Source organism: Schistocerca cancellata, chromosome 8 (assembly GCF_023864275.1).
Source record: "Schistocerca cancellata isolate TAMUIC-IGC-003103 chromosome 8, iqSchCanc2.1, whole genome shotgun sequence".
In the NCBI taxonomy this organism is placed as follows: domain Eukaryota; kingdom Metazoa; phylum Arthropoda; class Insecta; order Orthoptera; family Acrididae; genus Schistocerca; species Schistocerca cancellata.
This window is the reverse complement of record NC_064633.1, coordinates 403,892,750-403,912,853: the sequence shown is the minus strand read 5'-3', so window position 1 is coordinate 403,912,853 and position 20,104 is coordinate 403,892,750. Positions and strand designations below refer to the sequence as shown.

At 42.2% G+C, this 20,104-nt stretch overlaps 1 protein-coding gene across 1 annotated transcript in view; it reads right to left on the bottom strand.

The window, feature by feature from the left end:
- The window catches only part of LOC126094973 (neuropeptides capa receptor-like), a 1,057,957-nt gene that overhangs the window by 78,351 nt on the left and 959,502 nt on the right, over positions 1-20,104 (bottom strand). The window contains exon 5 of the mRNA XM_049909628.1: positions 17,974-18,201. Coding sequence (XP_049765585.1) covers positions 17,974-18,201 — 228 coding nt within the window. The remainder of the gene's footprint in view (positions 1-17,973; positions 18,202-20,104) is intronic.

The window sequence follows — 20,104 nt, the reverse complement described above, 5'->3', positions numbered from 1 at the left end:
AACAGGAGACCATTTGGGGGAGATAGGGTATTCAGTATTAGAATCAGGCAGTATTAGTCAGGCAATAGTAGCCGACCGAGACAGACGCAGCAACAGGGTTCAAATGGTTCAAATGGTTCTGAGCACTATGGGACTTAACAGCTATGGTCATCAGTCCCCTAGAACTTAGAACTACTTAAACCTAACTAACCTAAGGACATCACACAACACCCAGTCATCAAGAGGCAGAGAAAATCCCTGACCCCGCCGGGAATCGAACCCGGGAACCCGGGCGTGGGAAGCGAGAACGCTAACGCACGACCACGAGCTGCGGACTGCAACAGGGAAGTAACAGCTTTTGTGACATTTACGAGTTCCTAACCACGAGAGAATTTTGTGACGTATTACAAGTTCCTAATCAGGGGCAAATTATTTAGATTCACATGAGTGCTTCGGTAGTTGGGTTATGGAATATCTGCGTATTACTAAACACAGTTCGTGCGTTTTTGTCAGGGTCTACAGTAGAATTGCGCAGCACGTGCCGATAGTCCGTTTATCTGCATAGTTTAGTTTTCCACGGTCTTTAGGATGGAGAGGGACTGTAGCTGCTGTGTGCGAATTCGAGCCGAGTTGGTGACACTTCGTTCTCAGCTTCAGGCTGTGATGGCTTCGGTTACACAGCTTGAGGCTGCAGTGGATGGGCACCACTGCTGTGGGCCGCCCATGGGGATCCAACGGACGTCCACCACGTCAGAGTCCTCCCGCATGCCGTGAAGAGCACAGGGTGCAGCCAACTGCAGGTGGTTGCTGACGTCGGTACCAATGACGTGAGTCAATTCGGATCAGAAGAGATTCTCTCTAGTTTCGAGCGGCTAACGGAAGTGGTAAAGGCTGCTAGTCTTGCTTCCAAGATGAAAGCAGAGCTGACCAATTGCAGCATAGTCGACATGACCGTTTGCGGACCTCTGGTATAGAGCCGAGTGGAGGGTCTGAATCAGAGGCTCAGACAATTCTGCGACCGTATAGGCTATAGATTCCATGACTTGCCCCCAAGGGTGATTGGGTTTCGGGTTCCGCTGAATGGGTCACGTGTCCACTATACGCAGGAAGCAGCTACACGGGTAGTAGGGGCTGTGTGGCATGAACTGTGCGGTTTTTTAGGTTGGAGGGCCTCAGGAAAACACAAGAAGGGCTTCAGTCTCAAACAGTGAAGGCTGAACACAGGAAGAACGCAGATACAGGAACCGTTTGTATAACAGTTGTAAATTGTCGTAGCTGTGTTGGGAAAGTACCAGATCTCCAAGCGCTAATAGAAACCACTGATGTTCAAATGGTTATAGGCGCCGAAAGCTGGATGAAGCTCGATATAAGCTCAGCCGAGGTTTTTGCGAAGAAGCTAACGGTGTTCCGAAAGGATAGGCTAAACGCGGTTGGCTGTGGTGTGTTTGTTGCTGTAGGAAGTAGTTTAACTTGTAGCGAAATTGAAGCAGTTACTTCCTGTGAGTTGCTATGGGCAGAGGTCATTGTTGGCAACGGGAATAAATTAATAATTGGATCCTTTTACTGACCTCCCAATTCAGATGATACAATTGCTGAAAGGATCAAAGAAACCTTGACTTTGATTTCAAACACGTACCCGACTAATACGATAATAGTTTGTAGTGACTTTAATAAGCCCTCGATATGTTGGCGAAATATCAGCAGAAATTGTGCTAAACCCATTCTCTGAACGAGATTTTCACTCTGCAGTGGAGTGTGCGCTGATACGAAACTTCGTGGCAGATTAAAAATGTGTGCCGGACCGAGACTCGAACTCGGGACCTTTGCGTTTCGGGGGAAGTGTTCTCAGGCTAAGCCATGTCTCCAGAATATCCTTTCTTTCAGGAGCGCTAGTTCTGCAAGGTTCGCAGGAGAGCTTCTGTAAAGTTTGGAAGGTAGGAGACGAGGTACTGGCAGAAGTACAGCTGTGAGGATGGGGCATGAGTCGTGCCTTGGTAGAGCACTTGCCCGCGAAAGGCAACGGTCCCTATTTCGAGTCCGTGTCTGCTACACAGTTTTAATCTGCCAGGAAGTTACACATTCTCTGAAAATTTTTTCGGGCAGTTAGTTCATGAGCCCACGCGAATAGTAAACGGTTGTGAAAACAGACTTGACATCTTAGCAACAAATAATCCTGAGCTAATAACGAGCATCAAAACCGAGTCAGGGATTAGTGAACACAGGGTGTTCGTAGCGAGACTGAATACTGTAATCCCCAGATCCCCGAAAAATAAGCGAAAAATATACCTATTCTAAAAATCAGGTAAATTCACTTTATGCCTTCCTGACAGACAACATCTACTCATTCCAAATTAATAATATAAGTGTAGACCAGATGTGTCTTAGATTCAAAGAAATAGTATAGGCAGCAATTGAGAGATTTATCTCAAATAAACTAATAAACGACAGAGCTGATCCTCCTTGGTACACAAAGCGGGTTAGAACACTGTTGCATAAGCCACGAAACAAACATGCCAAATTTAATCAGACGCAAAATCCCGAAGACTGGCGATCTTATACATAAGCTCGAAATTTAGCTCAGATTTCAATGCGAGATGCCTGTAACAGTTTCCACAACGAAACTTTGTCTCGAAACCTGCCAAACAATCCAAAGAGATTCTAGTCGTATAAGTACATTAGTGGCAAGAAACAATCAATGCCTTCTCTGCGTGATAGCAATGGAGATACCATCGAAGACAGTGCTGCCAAAGCATAGTTACTACACACAGCTTTCTGAAATGCCTTCACAAAAGAAGACGAAGTAAATATTCCAGAATTCGAATCGAGAACAGCTGCCAACATGAGTAACGTAGAAGTAAATATTCTCTGAGTAGTCAGCAAGTCTTCTGGTCCAGACTGTATACCAATTAGGTTCCTTTCGTGGTATGCAGATGCATGAATTCCATACTTAACAATCATGTACAACGGTACGGTCCACGAAAGATCCGTACCCAAAGACTGAAAGCTGCTCAGGTCACACCAATATTCATGAAAGGTAGTAATCCACTAAATTACAGACCCATATCGTTAACTTCGATAAGCAGCAGGATTTTGGGACATATATTGTGTTCGAACATTATGAATTACCACGAAGAAATCGGTCTACTGACACACAGTCAGCATGGGTTTAGAAAACATAGTTCTTGTGAAACACAACTATCTCTTTATTCACATGAAGTGCTGAGTGCTACTGACAAGGGATTTCAGATGGATTCCGTATTTCTGGATTTTCGGAAGGCTTTTGACAATGTACCACACAAGCGGATCGTAGTGAAATTGCGTGCTTATGGAATATCGTCTCAATTATGTGACTGGATTTGTGATTTCCTGTCACAGAGGTCATGATGGAAAGTCATCGATTAAAACAGAAGTGATTTCTAACGTTTACCAGGGTAGTGATATATGCCCTTTGCTGTTCCTTATCTATGTAAACGATTTCGGAGACAATATGAGCAGCCGTCTTCGGTTGTTTGCAGATGACGCTGCCGTTTATCGACTAATAAAGTCACCAGAAGATCAAAAGAAACAACAAAACTACATTCTTGGAAATTGAAATAAGAACACCGTGAATTCATTGTCCCAGGAAGGGGAAACTTTATTGACACATTCCTGGGGTCAGATACATCACATGATCACACTGACAGAACCACAGGCACATAGACACAGGCAACAGAGCATGCACAATGTCGGCACTAGTACAGTGTATATCCACATTTCGCAGCAATGCAGGCTACTATTCTCCCATGGAGACGATCGTAGAGATGCTGGATGTAGTATTGTGGAACAGCTTGCCATGCCATTTCCACCTGGCGCCTCAGTTGGACCAGCGTTCGTGCTAGACGTGCAGACCGCGTGAGACGACGCTTCATCCAGTCCCAAACATGCTCAATGGGGGACAGATCCGGAGATCTTGCTGGCCAGGGTAGTTGACTTACACCTTCTAGAGCACGTTGGGTGGCACGGGATACATGCGGGCGTGCATTGTCCTGTTGGAACAGCATGTTCCCTTGCCGGTCTAGGAATGGTAGAACGATGGGTTCGATGACGGTTTGGATGTACCGTGCACTATTCAGTGTCCCCTCGACGATCACCAGTGGTGTACGGCCAGTGTAGGAGATCGCTCCCCACACTATGATGCCGGGTGTTGGCCCTGTGTGCCTCGGTCGTATGCAGTCCTGATTGTGGCGCTCACCTGCACTGCGCCAAACACGCATACGACCATAATTGGCACCAAGGCAGAAGCGACTCTCATCGCTGAAGACGACACGTCTCCATTCGTCCCTCCATTCACGCCTGTCGCGACACCGCTGGAGGTGGGCTGCACGATGTTGGGGCGTGAGCGGAAGACGGCCTAACGGTGTGTGGGACCGTAGCCCAGCTTCATGGAGACGGTTGCGAATGGTCCTCGCCGATACCCCAGGAGCAACAGTGTCCCTAATTTGCTGGGAAGTGGCGATGCGGTCCCCTACGGCACTGCGTAGGATCCTACAGTCTTGGCGTGCATCCTTGCGTCGCTGCGGTCTGGTCCCAGGTCGACGGGCACGTGCACCTTCCGCCGACCACTGGCGACAACATCGATGTACTGTTGAGACCTCACGCCCCACGTGTTGAGCAATTCGGCGGTACGTCCACCCGGCCTCCCGCATGCCCACTATACGCCCTCGCTCAAAGTCCGTCAACTGCACATACGGTTCACGTCCACGCTGTCGCGGCATGCTACCAGTGTTAAAGACTGCGATGGAGCTCCGTATGCCACGGCAAACTGGCTGACACTGACGGCAGCGGTGCACAAATGCTGCGCAGCTAGCGCCATTCGACGGCCAACACCGCGGTTCCTGGGGTGTCCGCTGTGCCGTGCGTGTGATCATTGCTTGTACAGCCCTCTCGCAGTGTCCGGAGCAAGTATGGTGGGTCTGACACACCGGTGTCAATGTGTTCTTTTTTCCATTTCCAGGAGTGTATTTAGAAAAGATATGTGAATGGTGAACAAAGTGGCATTTGACCCCAAATAACGACAAGTGTGAGATCATCCACATGAGTGCTAAAAGAACCTCGTTGAACTTTGGTTACACGACAAATCAGTCTAATCTAAAAGCCGTAAAGTCAACAAAATACCTAGGTATTACAATTACGAACAACTTAAATTGGAAGGAACGCATAGAAAATGTTGTGGGGAAGGCTAACCAAAGACTGCGTTTTATTGGCAGGACCCTTAGAAAATGTAACAGACCTACTAAGAAGACTCCCTACACTACGCTTGTCCGTCCTCTGTTAGAATACTGCTGCGCGGTGTGGGATCCTTAGCATATAGGACTGATGGAGTACATCGAAAACGTTCAAAGAAAGGCAGCACATTTTGTATTATCGCGAAATGTAGGGGAGAGTGTCACAGAAATTATACATGATTTGGGTTGGAAATGATTAAAAGAAAGGTGTTTTTCGTTGCGACGAAATCTTCTCACGACATTCCAATCACCAAGTTTCTCCTCCGAATGTGAAAATATTTTGTTGCCATTGACCTACATATGGAGGAAATAAAACGATAAAAACCTACATATGGAGGAAATAAAACGATAAAATAAGGGAAAGAGCTCGTACGGAATGATATAGGTGTTGAAACTTCCTGGCAGATTAAAACTGTGTGCCCGACCGAGACTCGAACTCGGGACCTTTGCCTTTCGCGGGCAAGTGCTCTACCAACTGAGCTACCGAAGCACGACTCACGCCCGGTACTCACAGCTTTACTTCTGCCAGTACCTCGTCTCCTACCTTCCAAACTTTACAGAAGCTCTCCTGCGAACCTTGCAGAACTAGCACTCCTGAAAGAAAGGATATTGCGGAGACATGGCTTAGCCACAGCCTGGGGGATGTTTCCAGAATGAGATTTTCACTCTGCAGCGGAGTGTGCGCTGATATGAAACTTCCTGGCAGATTAAAACTGTGTGCCCGACCGAGACTCGAACTCGGGACCTTTGCCTTTCGCGGGCAAGTGCTCTACCAACTGAGCTACCGAAGCACGACTCACGCCCGGTACTCAAAGCTTTACTTCTGCCAGTACCTCGTCTCCTACCTTCCAAACTTTACAGAAGCTCTCCTGCGAACCTTGCAGAAGTAGCACTCCTGAAAGAAAGGATATTGCGGAGACATGGCTTAGCCACAGCCTGGGGGATGTTTCCAGAATGAGATTTTCACTCTGCAGCGGAGTGTGCGCTGATATGAAACTTCCTGGCAGATTAAAACTGTGTGCCCGACCGAGACTCGAACTCGGGACCTTTGCCTTTCGCGGGCAAGTGCTCTACCAACTGAGCTACCGAAGCACGACTCACGCCCGGTACTCACAGCTTTACTTCTGCCAGTACCTCGTCTCCTACCTTCCAAACTTTACAGAAGCTCTCCTGCGAACCTTGCAGAACTAGCACTCCTGAAAGAAAGGATATTGCGGAGACATGGCTTAGCCACAGCCTGGGGGATGTTTCCAGAATGAGATTTTCACTCTCGGTCGGGCACACAGTTTTAATCTGCCAGGAAGTTTCATATCAGCGCACACTCCGCTGCAGAGTGAAAATCTCATTCTGGAAACATCCCCCAGGCTGTGGCTAAGCCATGTCTCCGCAATATCCTTTCTTTCAGGAGTGCTAGTTCTGCAAGTTTCGCAGGAGAGCTTCTGTAAAGTTTGGAAGGTAGGAGACGAGGTACTGGCAGAAGTAAAGCTGTGAGTACCGGGCGTGAGTCGTGCTTCGGTAGCTCAGTTGGTAGAGCACTTGCCCGCGAAAGGCAAAGGTCCCGAGTTCGAGTCTCGGTCGGGCACACAGTTTTAATCTGCCAGGAAGTTTCATATCAGCGCACACTCCGCTGCAGAGTGAAAATCTCATTCTGGAAACATCCCCCAGGCTGTGGCTAAGCCATGTCTCCGCAATATCCTTTCTTTCAGGAGTGCTAGTTCTGCAAGGTTCGCAGGAGAGCTTCTGTAAAGTTTGGAAGGTAGGAGACGAGGTACTGGCAGAAGTAAAGCTGTGAGTACCGGGCGTGAGTCGTGCTTCGGTAGCTCAGTTGGTAGAGCACTTGCCCACGAAAGGCAAAGGTCCCGAGTTCGAGTCTCGGTCGGGCACACAGTTTTAATCTGCCAGGAAGTTTCATATCAGCGCACACTCCGCTGCAGAGTGAAAATCTCATTCTGGAAACATCCCCCAGGCTGTGGCTAAGCCATGTCTCCGCAATATCCTTTCTTTCAGGAGTGCTACTTCTGCAAGGTTCGCAGGAGAGCTTCTGTAAAGTTTGGAAGGTAGGAGACGAGGTACTGGCAGAAGTAAAGCTGTGAGTACCGGGCGTGAGTCGTGCTTCGGTAGCTCAGTTGGTAGAGCACTTGCCCGCGAAAGGCAAAGGTCCCGAGTTCGAGTCTCGGTCGGGCACACAGTTTTAATCTGCCAGGAAGTTTCATATCAGCGCACACTCCGCTGCAGAGTGAAAATCTCATTCTGGAAACATCCCCCAGGCTGTGGCTAAGCCATGTCTCCGCAATATCCTTTCTTTCAGGAGTGCTAGTTTGCAAGGTTCGCAGGAGAGCTTCTGTAAAGTTTGGAAGGTAGGAGACGAGGTACTGGCAGAAGTAAAGCTGTGAGTACCGGGCGTGAGTCGTGCTTCGGTAGCTCAGTTGGTAGAGCACTTGCCCGCGAAAGGCAAAGGTCCCGAGTTCGAGTCTCGGTCGGGCACACAGTTTTAATCTGCCAGGAAGTTTCATATCAGCGCACACTCCGCTGCAGAGTGAAAATCTCATTCTGGAAACATCCCCCAGGCTGTGGCTAAGCCATGTCTCCGCAATATCCTTTCTTTCAGGAGTGCTAGTTCTGCAAGGTTCGCAGGAGAGCTTCTGTAAAGTTTGGAAGGTAGGAGACGAGGTACTGGCAGAAGTAAAGCTGTGAGTAGCGGGCGTGAGTCGTGCTTCGGTAGCTCAGTTGGTAGAGCACTTGCCCGCGAAAGGCAAAGGTCCCGAGTTCGAGTCTCGGTCGGGCACACAGTTTTAATCTGCCAGGAAGTTTCATATCAGCGCACACTCCGCTGCAGAGTGAAAATCTCATTCTGGAAACATCCCCCAGGCTGTGGCTAAGCCATGTCTCCGCAATATCCTTTCTTTCAGGAGTGCTACTTCTGCAAGGTTCGCAGGAGAGCTTCTGTAAAGTTTGGAAGGTAGGAGACGAGGTACTGGCAGAAGTAAAGCTGTGAGTACCGGGCGTGAGTCGTGCTTCGGTAGCTCAGTTGGTAGAGCACTTGCCCGCGAAAGGCAAAGGTCCCGAGTTCGAGTCTCGGTCGGGCACACAGTTTTAATCTGCCAGGAAGTTTCATATCAGCGCACACTCCGCTGCAGAGTGAAAATCTCATTCTGGAAACATCCCCCAGGCTGTGGCTAAGCCATGTCTCCGCAATATCCTTTCTTTCAGGAGTGCTACTTCTGCAAGGTTCGCAGGAGAGCTTCTGTAAAGTTTGGAAGGTAGGAGACGAGGTACTGGCAGAAGTAAAGCTGTGAGTACCGGGCGTGAGTCGTGCTTCGGTAGCTCAGTTGGTAGAGCACTTGCCCGCGAAAGGCAAAGGTCCCGAGTTCGAGTCTCGGTCGGGCACACAGTTTTAATCTGCCAGGAAGTTTCATATCAGCGCACACTCCGCTGCAGAGTGAAAATCTCATTCTGGAAACATCCCCCAGGCTGTGGCTAAGCCATGTCTCCGCAATATCCTTTCTTTCAGGAGTGCTACTTCTGCAAGGTTCGCAGGAGAGCTTCTGTAAAGTTTGGAAGGTAGGAGACGAGGTACTGGAAGAAGTAAAGCTGTGAGTACCGAGCGTGAGTCGTGCTTCGGTAGCTCAGTTGGTAGAGCACTTGCCCGCGAAAGGCAAAGGTCCCGAGTTCGAGTCTCGGTCGGGCACACAGTTTTAATCTGCCAGGAAGTTTCATATCAGCGCACACTCCGCTGCAGAGTGAAAATCTCATTCTGATATAGGTGTTCATTCTTTACGCGCGCTATACGTGATTGGAATAATAGAGAATTGTGCAGGTAGTTCGATGAACACTCTACCAGGCACTTAAATGTGATTTGCAGAAGGGGTTGATGACATTCCATCAGAATTTCTAAACTCATTGGGGGAAGTGACAACAGAACGATTGTTGTGCAGAATGTATGAGTTGGTTACATACCATCATATTTTCGGAAAAATATCATCCGAAAAAATTCCGAAGACTGCAAGAGTTGACAAGGGCAGAATTATCGCACAATGAGCTTAACAGCTCATACATCGAAGATAACTACAAGAATAATATACAGGAGAATAAAAAGAAATTTGAGGATGTGTTAGATGACCCTCAGTTTGGTTTTATGAAAGGTAAAGGAACCAGAGAGGGAATTGTGGTGCTGCGGTTGGTTATGGAAGCAATACTAAAGAAAAATCAAGTACCTTCATAGCATTTGTCGACCTGGAAAATGCGTTCCACAATGTAAAACAGTGCAAGATGTTCGAATTTATGAGAAAAACAGGGAAGCAGTAGGGAGAGACGGGTCATATACAATATGTACAAGAGCCAAGATCGAATAATAAGAATGGACGACCAAGAACGAAGCCCTTGGATTAAAAAGGGCGTCAGGCAGGGATGTAATTTTGTAGTCTCTATTTTTCAAACTGTACATCGACGAAGCAATGATCCAAATAAAAGAAAGGTTCAGGAGTGGAATTAAAATTCAAGGTGAAAGGATATCAATCACACGATTCGCTGATGACATTGTTATCCTGAGTGTAAGTGATGAATTACATGACCTGCTGAAAGGAACAATCAATTTAATGAGTACAGAATATGGATTGTGAGAAATCTAAGAAAGACGAAGACAATGAACAGCAGCCAATAAGAGAAGAGCGAGAAACTTAACATCAAGACTGACTGTTAAGACGTTAATGAATTCTGCTACCTCGGCAGCAAAATAACCAATGACGGACATGGCAAGGAAGATATTAAAAGCAGACTAGCACTGCCAAAAATAGCATTCTAGGCCAATAGAAGCCTACTAGTCTCTAACATAGGCCTTAATTTGAGGAAAAAGTTTCTGAGATTGTATAGCATTGTTTGGTAGTGAAACGTGGACTTTGGAAAAACCGGAGCAGAAGAGAATCGAAGCATTTGTGATGTGGTGCTACAGACGAATTTTTAAAATTAGGTAGACTTGTAAGATAACAACGAGAAGAGTCAGCGCAGAACTGGAGAGGAAAGGAATATGTGAAAAACACTGACAAGGAGAAGGGACAGGATGGTAGGGCTACTGTTAAGATATCTGGGTATGACTTCCATAGACCTAGAGGGAACTTCAGGGTTGAAAAACTGTAGCGGAAGACAGATACTGGAATACATCCAGCAAATAATTGAGGTCGTAGGTTGCAAGTGCTACGCTGAGATGAAGGGGTCCACAAAGGAGAGGAATTCGTGTCGGGTCGCATCAGATCAGTCTGATGACCCAAGGAAGAAAAAAAAAAGGTATTGTAACTGGGAAAGAGCTGTTTGTTGCACTGAAATATCTCAGGTGGCCAGATTATTGGCACAGAATAATGAGGACTTTGAGTGCCTTAAAGAAAGGCTCGTATTTTAAGAGTGGAAGTAGTTTAGGAGAGTACAGAAGTAAAGAAATAGGTCCTTCACAAAATTTCCAAGACATATACTTTGATGAAAAATTTGTATAACATTATCCATTTATGGAAACTATTGACGCTACAGTCGCTATTAATGACATGTTTTGCACTATTTTGTATATAAATTGGACAGAAACGATGTACCCAGTTCCTTATAGTTTCAAACGTTTGATACAATTCACATGAAAACAACAAAATATGAATTGCCTTGATCTCATTTCTAATTAACAAACAGATAATGATGCTGTTTCTGACGATGTTGCACCTAGCTTATGAACACTAAATAGTAGTCTCGTGTATGGAATTTGCCTCCGATTAAGTACAGTAGGGGCACAAGAGGATGAGGAAATAAGTAGACTGGGCACGATTTTTTGTTCTTGAGATTTCAGATTTGTGTGGAGGTCGAACCAATGAGGGCTAATTTTTTAACTGGTTTTGATAATGATTAGTGGGTTAGCATATTGGAAACTTGATGTAAAGAGTGAGGATAGGGTACGGTTGGCTGTGTTTGGTAGGATGTAATGAGAACGTAGTTCTGGGTCAGGAAGGGTAGCTTGTTAAGGAATTCTTGTGGCGAGATGAGGTTTGTTCCTTCATGTTTATGTACCAGGCATCATTTATCAAGCCTTTCTGTGAATTTCAGATGAGGAGAGTATACACAAGCTGCTGTGGACAGCTTCTTGGAGAATGCCATGGGTACTGAAGGCGAGTCAGCACATGTATGTAGAGATAAACGTTTGGCGAGCAGATGGAGTTTGGTACAGTAAGGCTATGAAAAATATAATGGAAAATGGAAGGATGTAATCAGAATGACAGGTTTGTCCATTTTGGTATTATTCAATGGGGTCACGAAGTAGGATTCTTGTCGGGGATTAGTATAGTATTGCGTCTTAGTGACATGAATGGAACGGTGTGTGCGGTGAAGTGGACATCAGGGTGTCGGAAGAGACAATGAATATTGATTACATTTTAATTCGGTTGATTTTAACGTATCAGACGATCCATCACGAAGTAAACCTATCAAGATGGATCTGGAGAAACCCTTAGGAAGATTGTAAGTATAGAGTGAAGACAGAATGGTGTAACTAGTGCGTGGGAGCATGTACCTAGAATATATAGAGGATTATGAACAGAGATGATCACCAATCTAACTTGATGGTTGGTGAAAGACGTTGAATGAAGCAATGATTTTAATAAGCAAAAGACGAAGGTTTCTCAGGAGGGGAACGATTTGGGAGACATAATTTCAGGAGAATGGGATTTTAGCTTGACTAGGTGGTCCAAATGCCTCGTATGGTCAAAGGCTATCTCAGGTTCAAAGAGTTTAAGGATAATAGGCAAATGAGGTGAATGTGCAGATCATTTGTCGAGTATTGGTGTGGAAGCAAGACCACGATTTTGTACACATGCTGAGCTAGTAATTATTCATGGACTTCACTGCAGGTGGAAGTTACGCTAACGAGCAGGTAAGACATTGATGGGTTTATGGAAAACAGTAGTTCTGAAGACTTCAAGGCCGGTGTCCTAGACTGAGAAGCGAAACACAGAGGACATCACTATATGTTATTGTCAAGTATGGCTGGGATGGGGAAGTTTGCTTAAGGCAACAACAAGCAGTGACGTACTAATGGATCATAAGTTCATACATATATTACGTTATGCATCAATATTACATTTTTCAGATCCAAATGTTGGAGATATCTCTTAAAGACATTATATAATTAAATACGGATCGCTACTACATTAGTGTAACGTCAATCTGTCAAATCTGACGATAAAAATTATAAAAGTTACGAGAGCTGACGAAGAACAACAGCAGCAAACCACAAAACAGAATGCAGCATAAAGGTTCTTAATCTACAGCTCACTGTAATACAATATGGAGTGACAGCGACCACCGATGATACAAAGACATAAGTAACAAATCTGTTTATACGAAAATACGATTAACCAGCTTCATAAATATATAAAAACTATTATGTAACTTTCGCAGATGAATTGAAGATGGCAATTTAGCTGAAATTAATGTATCACAATAAAAACATTCAACTACTGTAGTAGCATGAACAGGGATGATCGTTTGTCTGGCTAGATGGGGGTACAAAATATGGAACGAAGTAATGATTTTAAGAAACATTCATGAATTATTATTATTATTATTACTATTACTATGGAAGTAAAATGTTGATATATTCCCACATAAGACATCCTTCAGTTGTATTTTAGATGTGGTGAACATATGTGAGAGGAGATATTGGATGCTATAGTGCACCATACAGCGATCGAATTTCGAATCGTTTGATACAACGATGCTTCATGCTGTCAAGCACCGTTTGTCTGCAAGTGGTAGGTTGTTGTTGTCCAAAGGTCATTGTGCTGATTTATTGGTACCTTTGATGACATTCTTCTTTCATCCCACTTTCATTACCAGTCATATTACTGGGGTAGGAGACGATAGCTTTTCTTTGCCTGAGTACATTTATAAAAAGGTAAAAGTACATTTTCAAAAAAAGAATAATGGTCAGGAGGCAGAGACTGGTATTGGAACTTTCATCTGATGAAAGGATATAAGGGCAAAGGTATGACTAGTAGCATAAATAGATGTCAGGACCATTTTTAGAGTGACAGAACCTGATGAAGTTTCTTTGGTTTCGGATATGTCAGGTGTGAAAGAGTTTGTAAGGTGTTACTCAGACATAAATAATTCTCGTGAGGACCTCCTGCCTTGGTGAGGATTGTGGAGACAAAGGGTATCTTATACTCTAGTTTAAGACTCAGATTTGCAATCAGTTTGAGGAAGCTGAGGACAAGGGTGAATTCCATCAACTAAAATAGGGTGAGGATACAGAAGGCCACGCAGAGGTAATAGCGTTCTAGTATTTTTAAAATATGAAAAAATTTGTGGGTGCACGATGTTCATTTTTTTTTAAATCTTCAACAGCACTAAATCATCAAAAATGAATGTGTAGTTGGTGACAAATGTAAAAATTAATAAAGCAACTATGGGCTCAGGTACATATTAACGAGAGTTTCGCTCTGTCAAAACTACACTTTGGTAGTAGGAAATGGTAAAAGTATCGGCAGCATTGGTAGAAAAGAAATATAAATGAATGTGTAAGAGAGGTAACGGCAGCCGACGACTTCTCTTTGTCGTTTTGTTAGTTTGTTTGATTGTTTTGCACATAATTAGAATCGTCCACTTTTCAGAGTTAGTTCATGGTGTGTTTTGTATCCATACACGATGCAGATTGTATTCTATAAGTAATAAAAATTAGTGGACCATGTAACTTCTCAGCTTTTATGTAACCAAAGCAATTACTTTTCTAAAATAATTATTTTTGTATTATGTACTCAAACTAACATGCTTCATCATGATCAAAGGCAAGAGTATTCTGTTCTTATTGATAAATGCGAAAGTTGTTTATCAATAAAGGAAACATATTTTATTCAAGTTCGACGAAGTATTCAGGTGAACTTCCACACAATTTCGCTTTGTGGATCTTATTATTTTACCTTTTTGTTGAGGAAATTTCATTTCTTAATGCTATATGACAAATCTGTATTGTTTCCCTCACTTTTACTATAGAAGTCACTTAGTGGATTGAGTGCACTCACAGATAATTTACGGACATTTTCCTTTTTTTATAAAATTTCTAAAAATAATTATTAATTGAGTTTACATAAGAAGGATTTAAATTTTCATGTATTTTTTTAGGTAGTCCTAAAATAGGATTACCAAATTTTTGTATATTTTCATTCTTAGTCATGGTTGGAGAAAAAGATTAGAGTTGATAATAATAAAAATTAATTTACTGAGCAAACACACCCACAAGATGAATAAAATAATTTTAATAACTGAGCCAACATGCCCACAAGGTAAATAAATTATTTTAATAATTATTCATTAAACTGTAATAACTGTAAGATGTGGTATCAATATTTTCTAGAACAACTCTTTTGTCATACTGAAATGAGAATTCTTTCTTCACTTGTTTGTTAACCAGATTTTCAGCATCTGCATCTCTGGTTATCTGGTTGAACCGCAATTTTATATTTTCTTTATCTTCATTCTCAACTAATCTTATCATAGATTCACCTCTCAGCTTTTGAATATTCTTATAGTTTAAAGTGAAGTCCTTTACCTTAAACTCTGTTTACTTATCATCTTTCCCATGATAATAACTTTTTGGGCCAGTTGAAGCCCAACCTGTAATCCTGTTATTTCCTAATTCATCAGTCCATTCGCCTAATATATAACCTGTTTCCACAGTATTTTTCCCATTGTCAATATATACTACTGAATTACTATCAAAATATATAACACATTCTCCAATTTTATCTAACACATTATACAATCTAAGCCTTGCATTTGATGTAGTGAATGTTGCTATGAAAATATTTGTGGATGTATTATTTTCCAAATTATAATCCTTGAAATTGAATTTCATTTGAACCATATTGTCATAAAGAACTTTATAAGTACACTATCTAATCGATCATCCAAAAGTATCTCATAAAATTCTCGTACATCTGTCACATATCCAGTTTTACTCATATTTTGCCTGTGTCTAAACTTTCCCCACAATGAATTAAGACATCTTAGCAACAGCTCGTTTTCCAGTATCTTTTTTTTATTCTGTCAGGGTCTAAGTCAGTATCTAGTTTTCCTTTAACTGTTTTGATATACTCTTCATCAGATTCGAAATTATGTGAACTAGTTTCCAGTTTTATTGCTCATAAAATCTTACAATTTTTAAACAACATGTCGCATTTATCTCTGAAATCCCAAACTTCATTGACATTTAAAATATTATATCGCATTTCTACAGCAAAATTCACTTCATCTGTGACCTAAGTACCAATAAAACTGAGATTTGCGTTTATTATTTCTTCAGCACATTTGATACACAAAGGAAACAACAGTTTTTAATTTTTATCAATTTTAAACCTTACAGGCAAAACAGGGTGTCACAATCCTCTATGCAATATTTTAAAAATTTATCCCATTTTTACTATTATGTCTTGGTATATATATTTTTCTTTCATGTTGCTCAGGATAATAATCATAATATTGTACAGTTGGACAAAGACCACATACATCAATATATTTTACTTTGCTAACACTGTCTGCTTTAGCTCTTTATTTTATCACATTCCTACAGCCACCATAAAATGCATCTCTTGGATTCAGTGGTTCAACAGCTTTTGGTAACTGTTCCAATTATTTAAGTTTTTTGTACTCTGGTGAGTTAAGCCAATCACATTCCCACATCTCCACTAAATTATGTACAACATTTCGTATTTCTACACTTCTTGTTAATGTCTTTTGATAAAGGTCATCAATTGTTTCTTTATTTTTATAGTTTATTGTCTCAGTTTTAAACATTTTTTGCTTCTACACCAGAAACTACCATGGCACTAATAAACAGTTTTAGTTGCTTTATCAAATCCATCTACTTTTGGACCAGCTATTCTTACTTCGCCACCATTAAGAGTGTGGGTGATATGGTTATTGATTAAACTGTTTAACCATACTTTGTATTCTTTACTATAATTTTCTTTCTGTTCTTCATCCGATACAGCAATTATATTTTCAGGTCAGTATTTAGATCTGTAAATCGCCATACAAACACCAGGAATGGTTAAATAACACAACAGGTCTATATTAGCTATTTCTAGAAACTGTATTGTCAGTTCTAAATAACCTCTGGTCAAAATATCTACATCAGAATTAGAGTATTCAACAGTTTCTTTCTTCATATTGTACACATAATTGTCTTTGCCTCTGGAGCAACACCATTTGAGAAATGCTTCTATATCTTTTGGCTTCATAGTGTCAACATAATAATATTGAGTATCAGGAATCGGTCAATGTAATTTTCATTGTGTCTTGAGCATATGAGGGAAGTAGCCTTTCTTCAACTCTTTCAAATCAAAAGTTTTTGGAAAATTACTAAGAGCATCTGGTGCAAAGTTACCACTATCTATAATTTTTAGACCTAATTGTTTGATCTTCAATAACATCACTTTTATTCCTGTATACATGGTTTTATTGTAATTTCAACATAGTACTTCGAAATAAATTGGGAATCGTAACATGCAGCATAGTGAGCTATGAATGTATAGTCGTCGTGTTCATCAGATATCGTCCAAGGACAAAATTAATATTTGTCACCATTAAAATTGTGACCTGTTATGAGACCAGATTCGGAATATGTATGCCAGTTTTTTGTTGAGCTTCATAATCAAATCACATATATCTTTCAGTATTGGTACAATTTACTCTCCTAGGGAAGTCTTTTTCACAACATTTAACGTCTTTACCTGCAACTATTTAATAGCTTTCGAAGTATTGGTAAATGTAGTAATTTAGAATGCTCCATTAATATAACAACCTTCTTCATTATTTTGGAAAACCTTTGACTACAAAATCCTCACCAAATTTTCATTCACAACTTCCACGTTTCTGCAATTTTCTTTGCATGTAACATTTATGATTTCCAATTTTCAGCACTTGTTTACAGTTTCTGGAAAGTTCACAGCCACGTTGATCATTTCAGTACTCAAGCAAAACTTTTTACATCTTTCACATTTATAAGCTGTATTAGATACTTCGCGGTGATTGTTAAACATTCTTCATTACAACAGTATCTATTGCAGTTTTAACAATATATCTTATTTTTCACACTTTGGTGTTCTGGACATTGCATAGGATGCAGACTTTTCTCTCTACTTTACCCTAGCAGGACTCACGACCCATCCTTACAGATTTACTTCCGCCGGTACCTCGTCTCATACCTTCCGAACTTCACGGAAGCTCACTTGCGGAATTTGCAGAACTAGCACTCCTGGAAGAAACGATATTGTAGAGACATGGCTTTGCCACAGCTTGAGGGATGTTTCGACAATGAGATTTTTCACTCTTTAGTGGAGTGTGCGATGATATCACACTTAGTGGCAGATTAAAACGTGTATTATTTGGAACCAAAATATTCGAGATGTGTAATGAACCTCTGTATATCCTTATTTAGTTTCTAGATGGTTCATCACTTCTAGTTTTTAGGGGACTCTAGTTAAACAACGACAGCATAAGCCAAGAAAGCGATCTTTACATGATATTGCCAAATAGATATGCAACACACCCAATGTATAGGTAAAGTGGGTATGACTTAAACTGACCAAGGCTAATAGGAAAACTACCATAGTCTGCACTTACTTAGGGTAGTCTACGGTAGCCTACAGTAGTTTTACAACTCTAGGAAGAACACAGATGAACCAGTGAATACTGGTGGAGTTACCGAGCATGCGCACGATGGGCTTGCGGTTGTGGTCCTTGCGCACGGAGCCGCGGGGCACGGCTCGCGGTCGCCAGATGACGCGCGCCATGCGCGTGTAGAGCACCAGCATCACCGTCATGGGCAGCACGAAGAAGAAGACGCTGCTGAGTTCGCACAGCGGGTAGCCGGCCGGCAGGTTGTGCATCAGCATCGCGCAGAACGCCGACTCCTCCAGCGGCGCCCCAGAACCTGTGGGCAGGCGCGACCACTCTGAACTCCGATACAAGATAGCTGCCACAGAGCTTGGATGCAGTTTACACGTATTCACAACGACGACTGCAAGCTTATACCACCCCGGCGGGTATGCGTTCCTCTACACCAGAGCTTTCCAGTCTAGACGTCTCTCAAAGCAGAGGTGTTCAGTAGTACCATCAAGGGTGTCTCGAGACTAGTAAGTTCAGAGTACAAAACAAATGAAAAACTTGTGATGATATAATACTAACCATTCTTCTTTTCCATCAGTGTAACCAGACATCACGTATTAAACAAGTGACCAGTATGTAGAATTCAATTATTTTGTAAATGTAATAAATGTAACTTCCATTGTCCTTCTTCTGATGCTCTAGGTATCTCTCTTGTAGTTTGATGCTCTCTCGCCTTTTCGCGCTTTCCAGTGCTTGTGAGTTTCAGCTTGTTCAGAAAGAGGCACTGGCAGAGCTAAAGAATAGCGTCACTTTAAAAGGTAAGAACCAGGAGTCATATTTTTGTAACTTCTGGATTTCTATTCAGCAAGGTAATTCTCATATAAATAAAGGAGCATTAATTTTTGCTCCAGTTTTGTACAACTTATTCGCGTGAGAGTGCATTTTCTATTGTGCCAATTATGAAAACAAACTTGTAAGTTTAGATAATGAAATGCGTGTGAATTTGCCCTACATCAGTGGTAATATACGACAGTTTTGTAATGCTAATCAAGCCACGTGAGTCATTGAATTCATAGCGGTATTGAGAAGCTTTGTATCAGTGAAATGGTGTTTATTTTGTGTAACTGCTACACTTATAAACGAAATGTAAAAATTAATATTTCTGTAAAGTATTATTTACTTAAACAGATTCTCTTTGATTAAGGTTAGTGACAGGGCACCTCGGCTATACATATCACAAGGGTATAGCTATGAGGAAAATGTCGGAAAGTTCTGCTCTAGACACATAGACACACACACACACACACACACACACACATACATCAATACACATACACAACACACAGACAGAGAGACGATGTGGTGCACCTCCTCGGAAATTTAGGAAAAAATCTAGACCTATCTTGTAGAAGTTGTGTGCCCCAGTCGAATGAGAACAAAAGGAATAGAGATAAAGCAACAAATATTTCGTGATGGATGAACAGAACTCGCGCAAAAGACGTAAACTTGTGTAATCACACCTACCGAATCTCCACTAATGCTATGTAATCCGAAACAGCGCATGCAAAGAACAATAGACGGTTAGAACTAATCATTAACGCTTGTGAGCTTCTCACACGTAAGAGCCGTCTATTTGACCATGTCGGTCCTTCATATTACCAGTTACGCTGGATGTGGCCTAAATTGCCGGAAGGCGTTTCACACAGTGCCCCACTGAAGATTGACTTTGAAGGGTAGATAATATGAAATATCTTTCCAGATATTTGAGCGACTGGAAGACTTCTTATCTAACACAGCCATTGCGCTGTCCAAGACGTCGAGACTTCATTAGACAAATGTCAAGGCTGCCGCAGAGAAAAATGTAGGACCGCTCTTGTTTATATACTCGTACATAAAACATGTTAGGGACACGATCAGCAATAATCTGCCGCCGTTTGGTGATGATGCTGTAGCATACGGCAAGGTATCGTCGTGGTTGACTCTAGGGGGATACGATTTGGCTAAGACAAAATTTCAAATTTCTTCAAAATGTAGAAAATTGTAAGATATAGGATAAAAACTCAGGTAACGTCAGACTAAAGTTTTGGTAGTGTGCTGCTCGACAGTCATATCGGTTAAATATATAAGGGTCACATTGCAAAGCGACATGAAATGAAACAGGTACGTAAGGACGGTACTAGGGAAGGCGAATAGTCGACCTCGGTTAACTGGGATAATTTTTGGAAAGT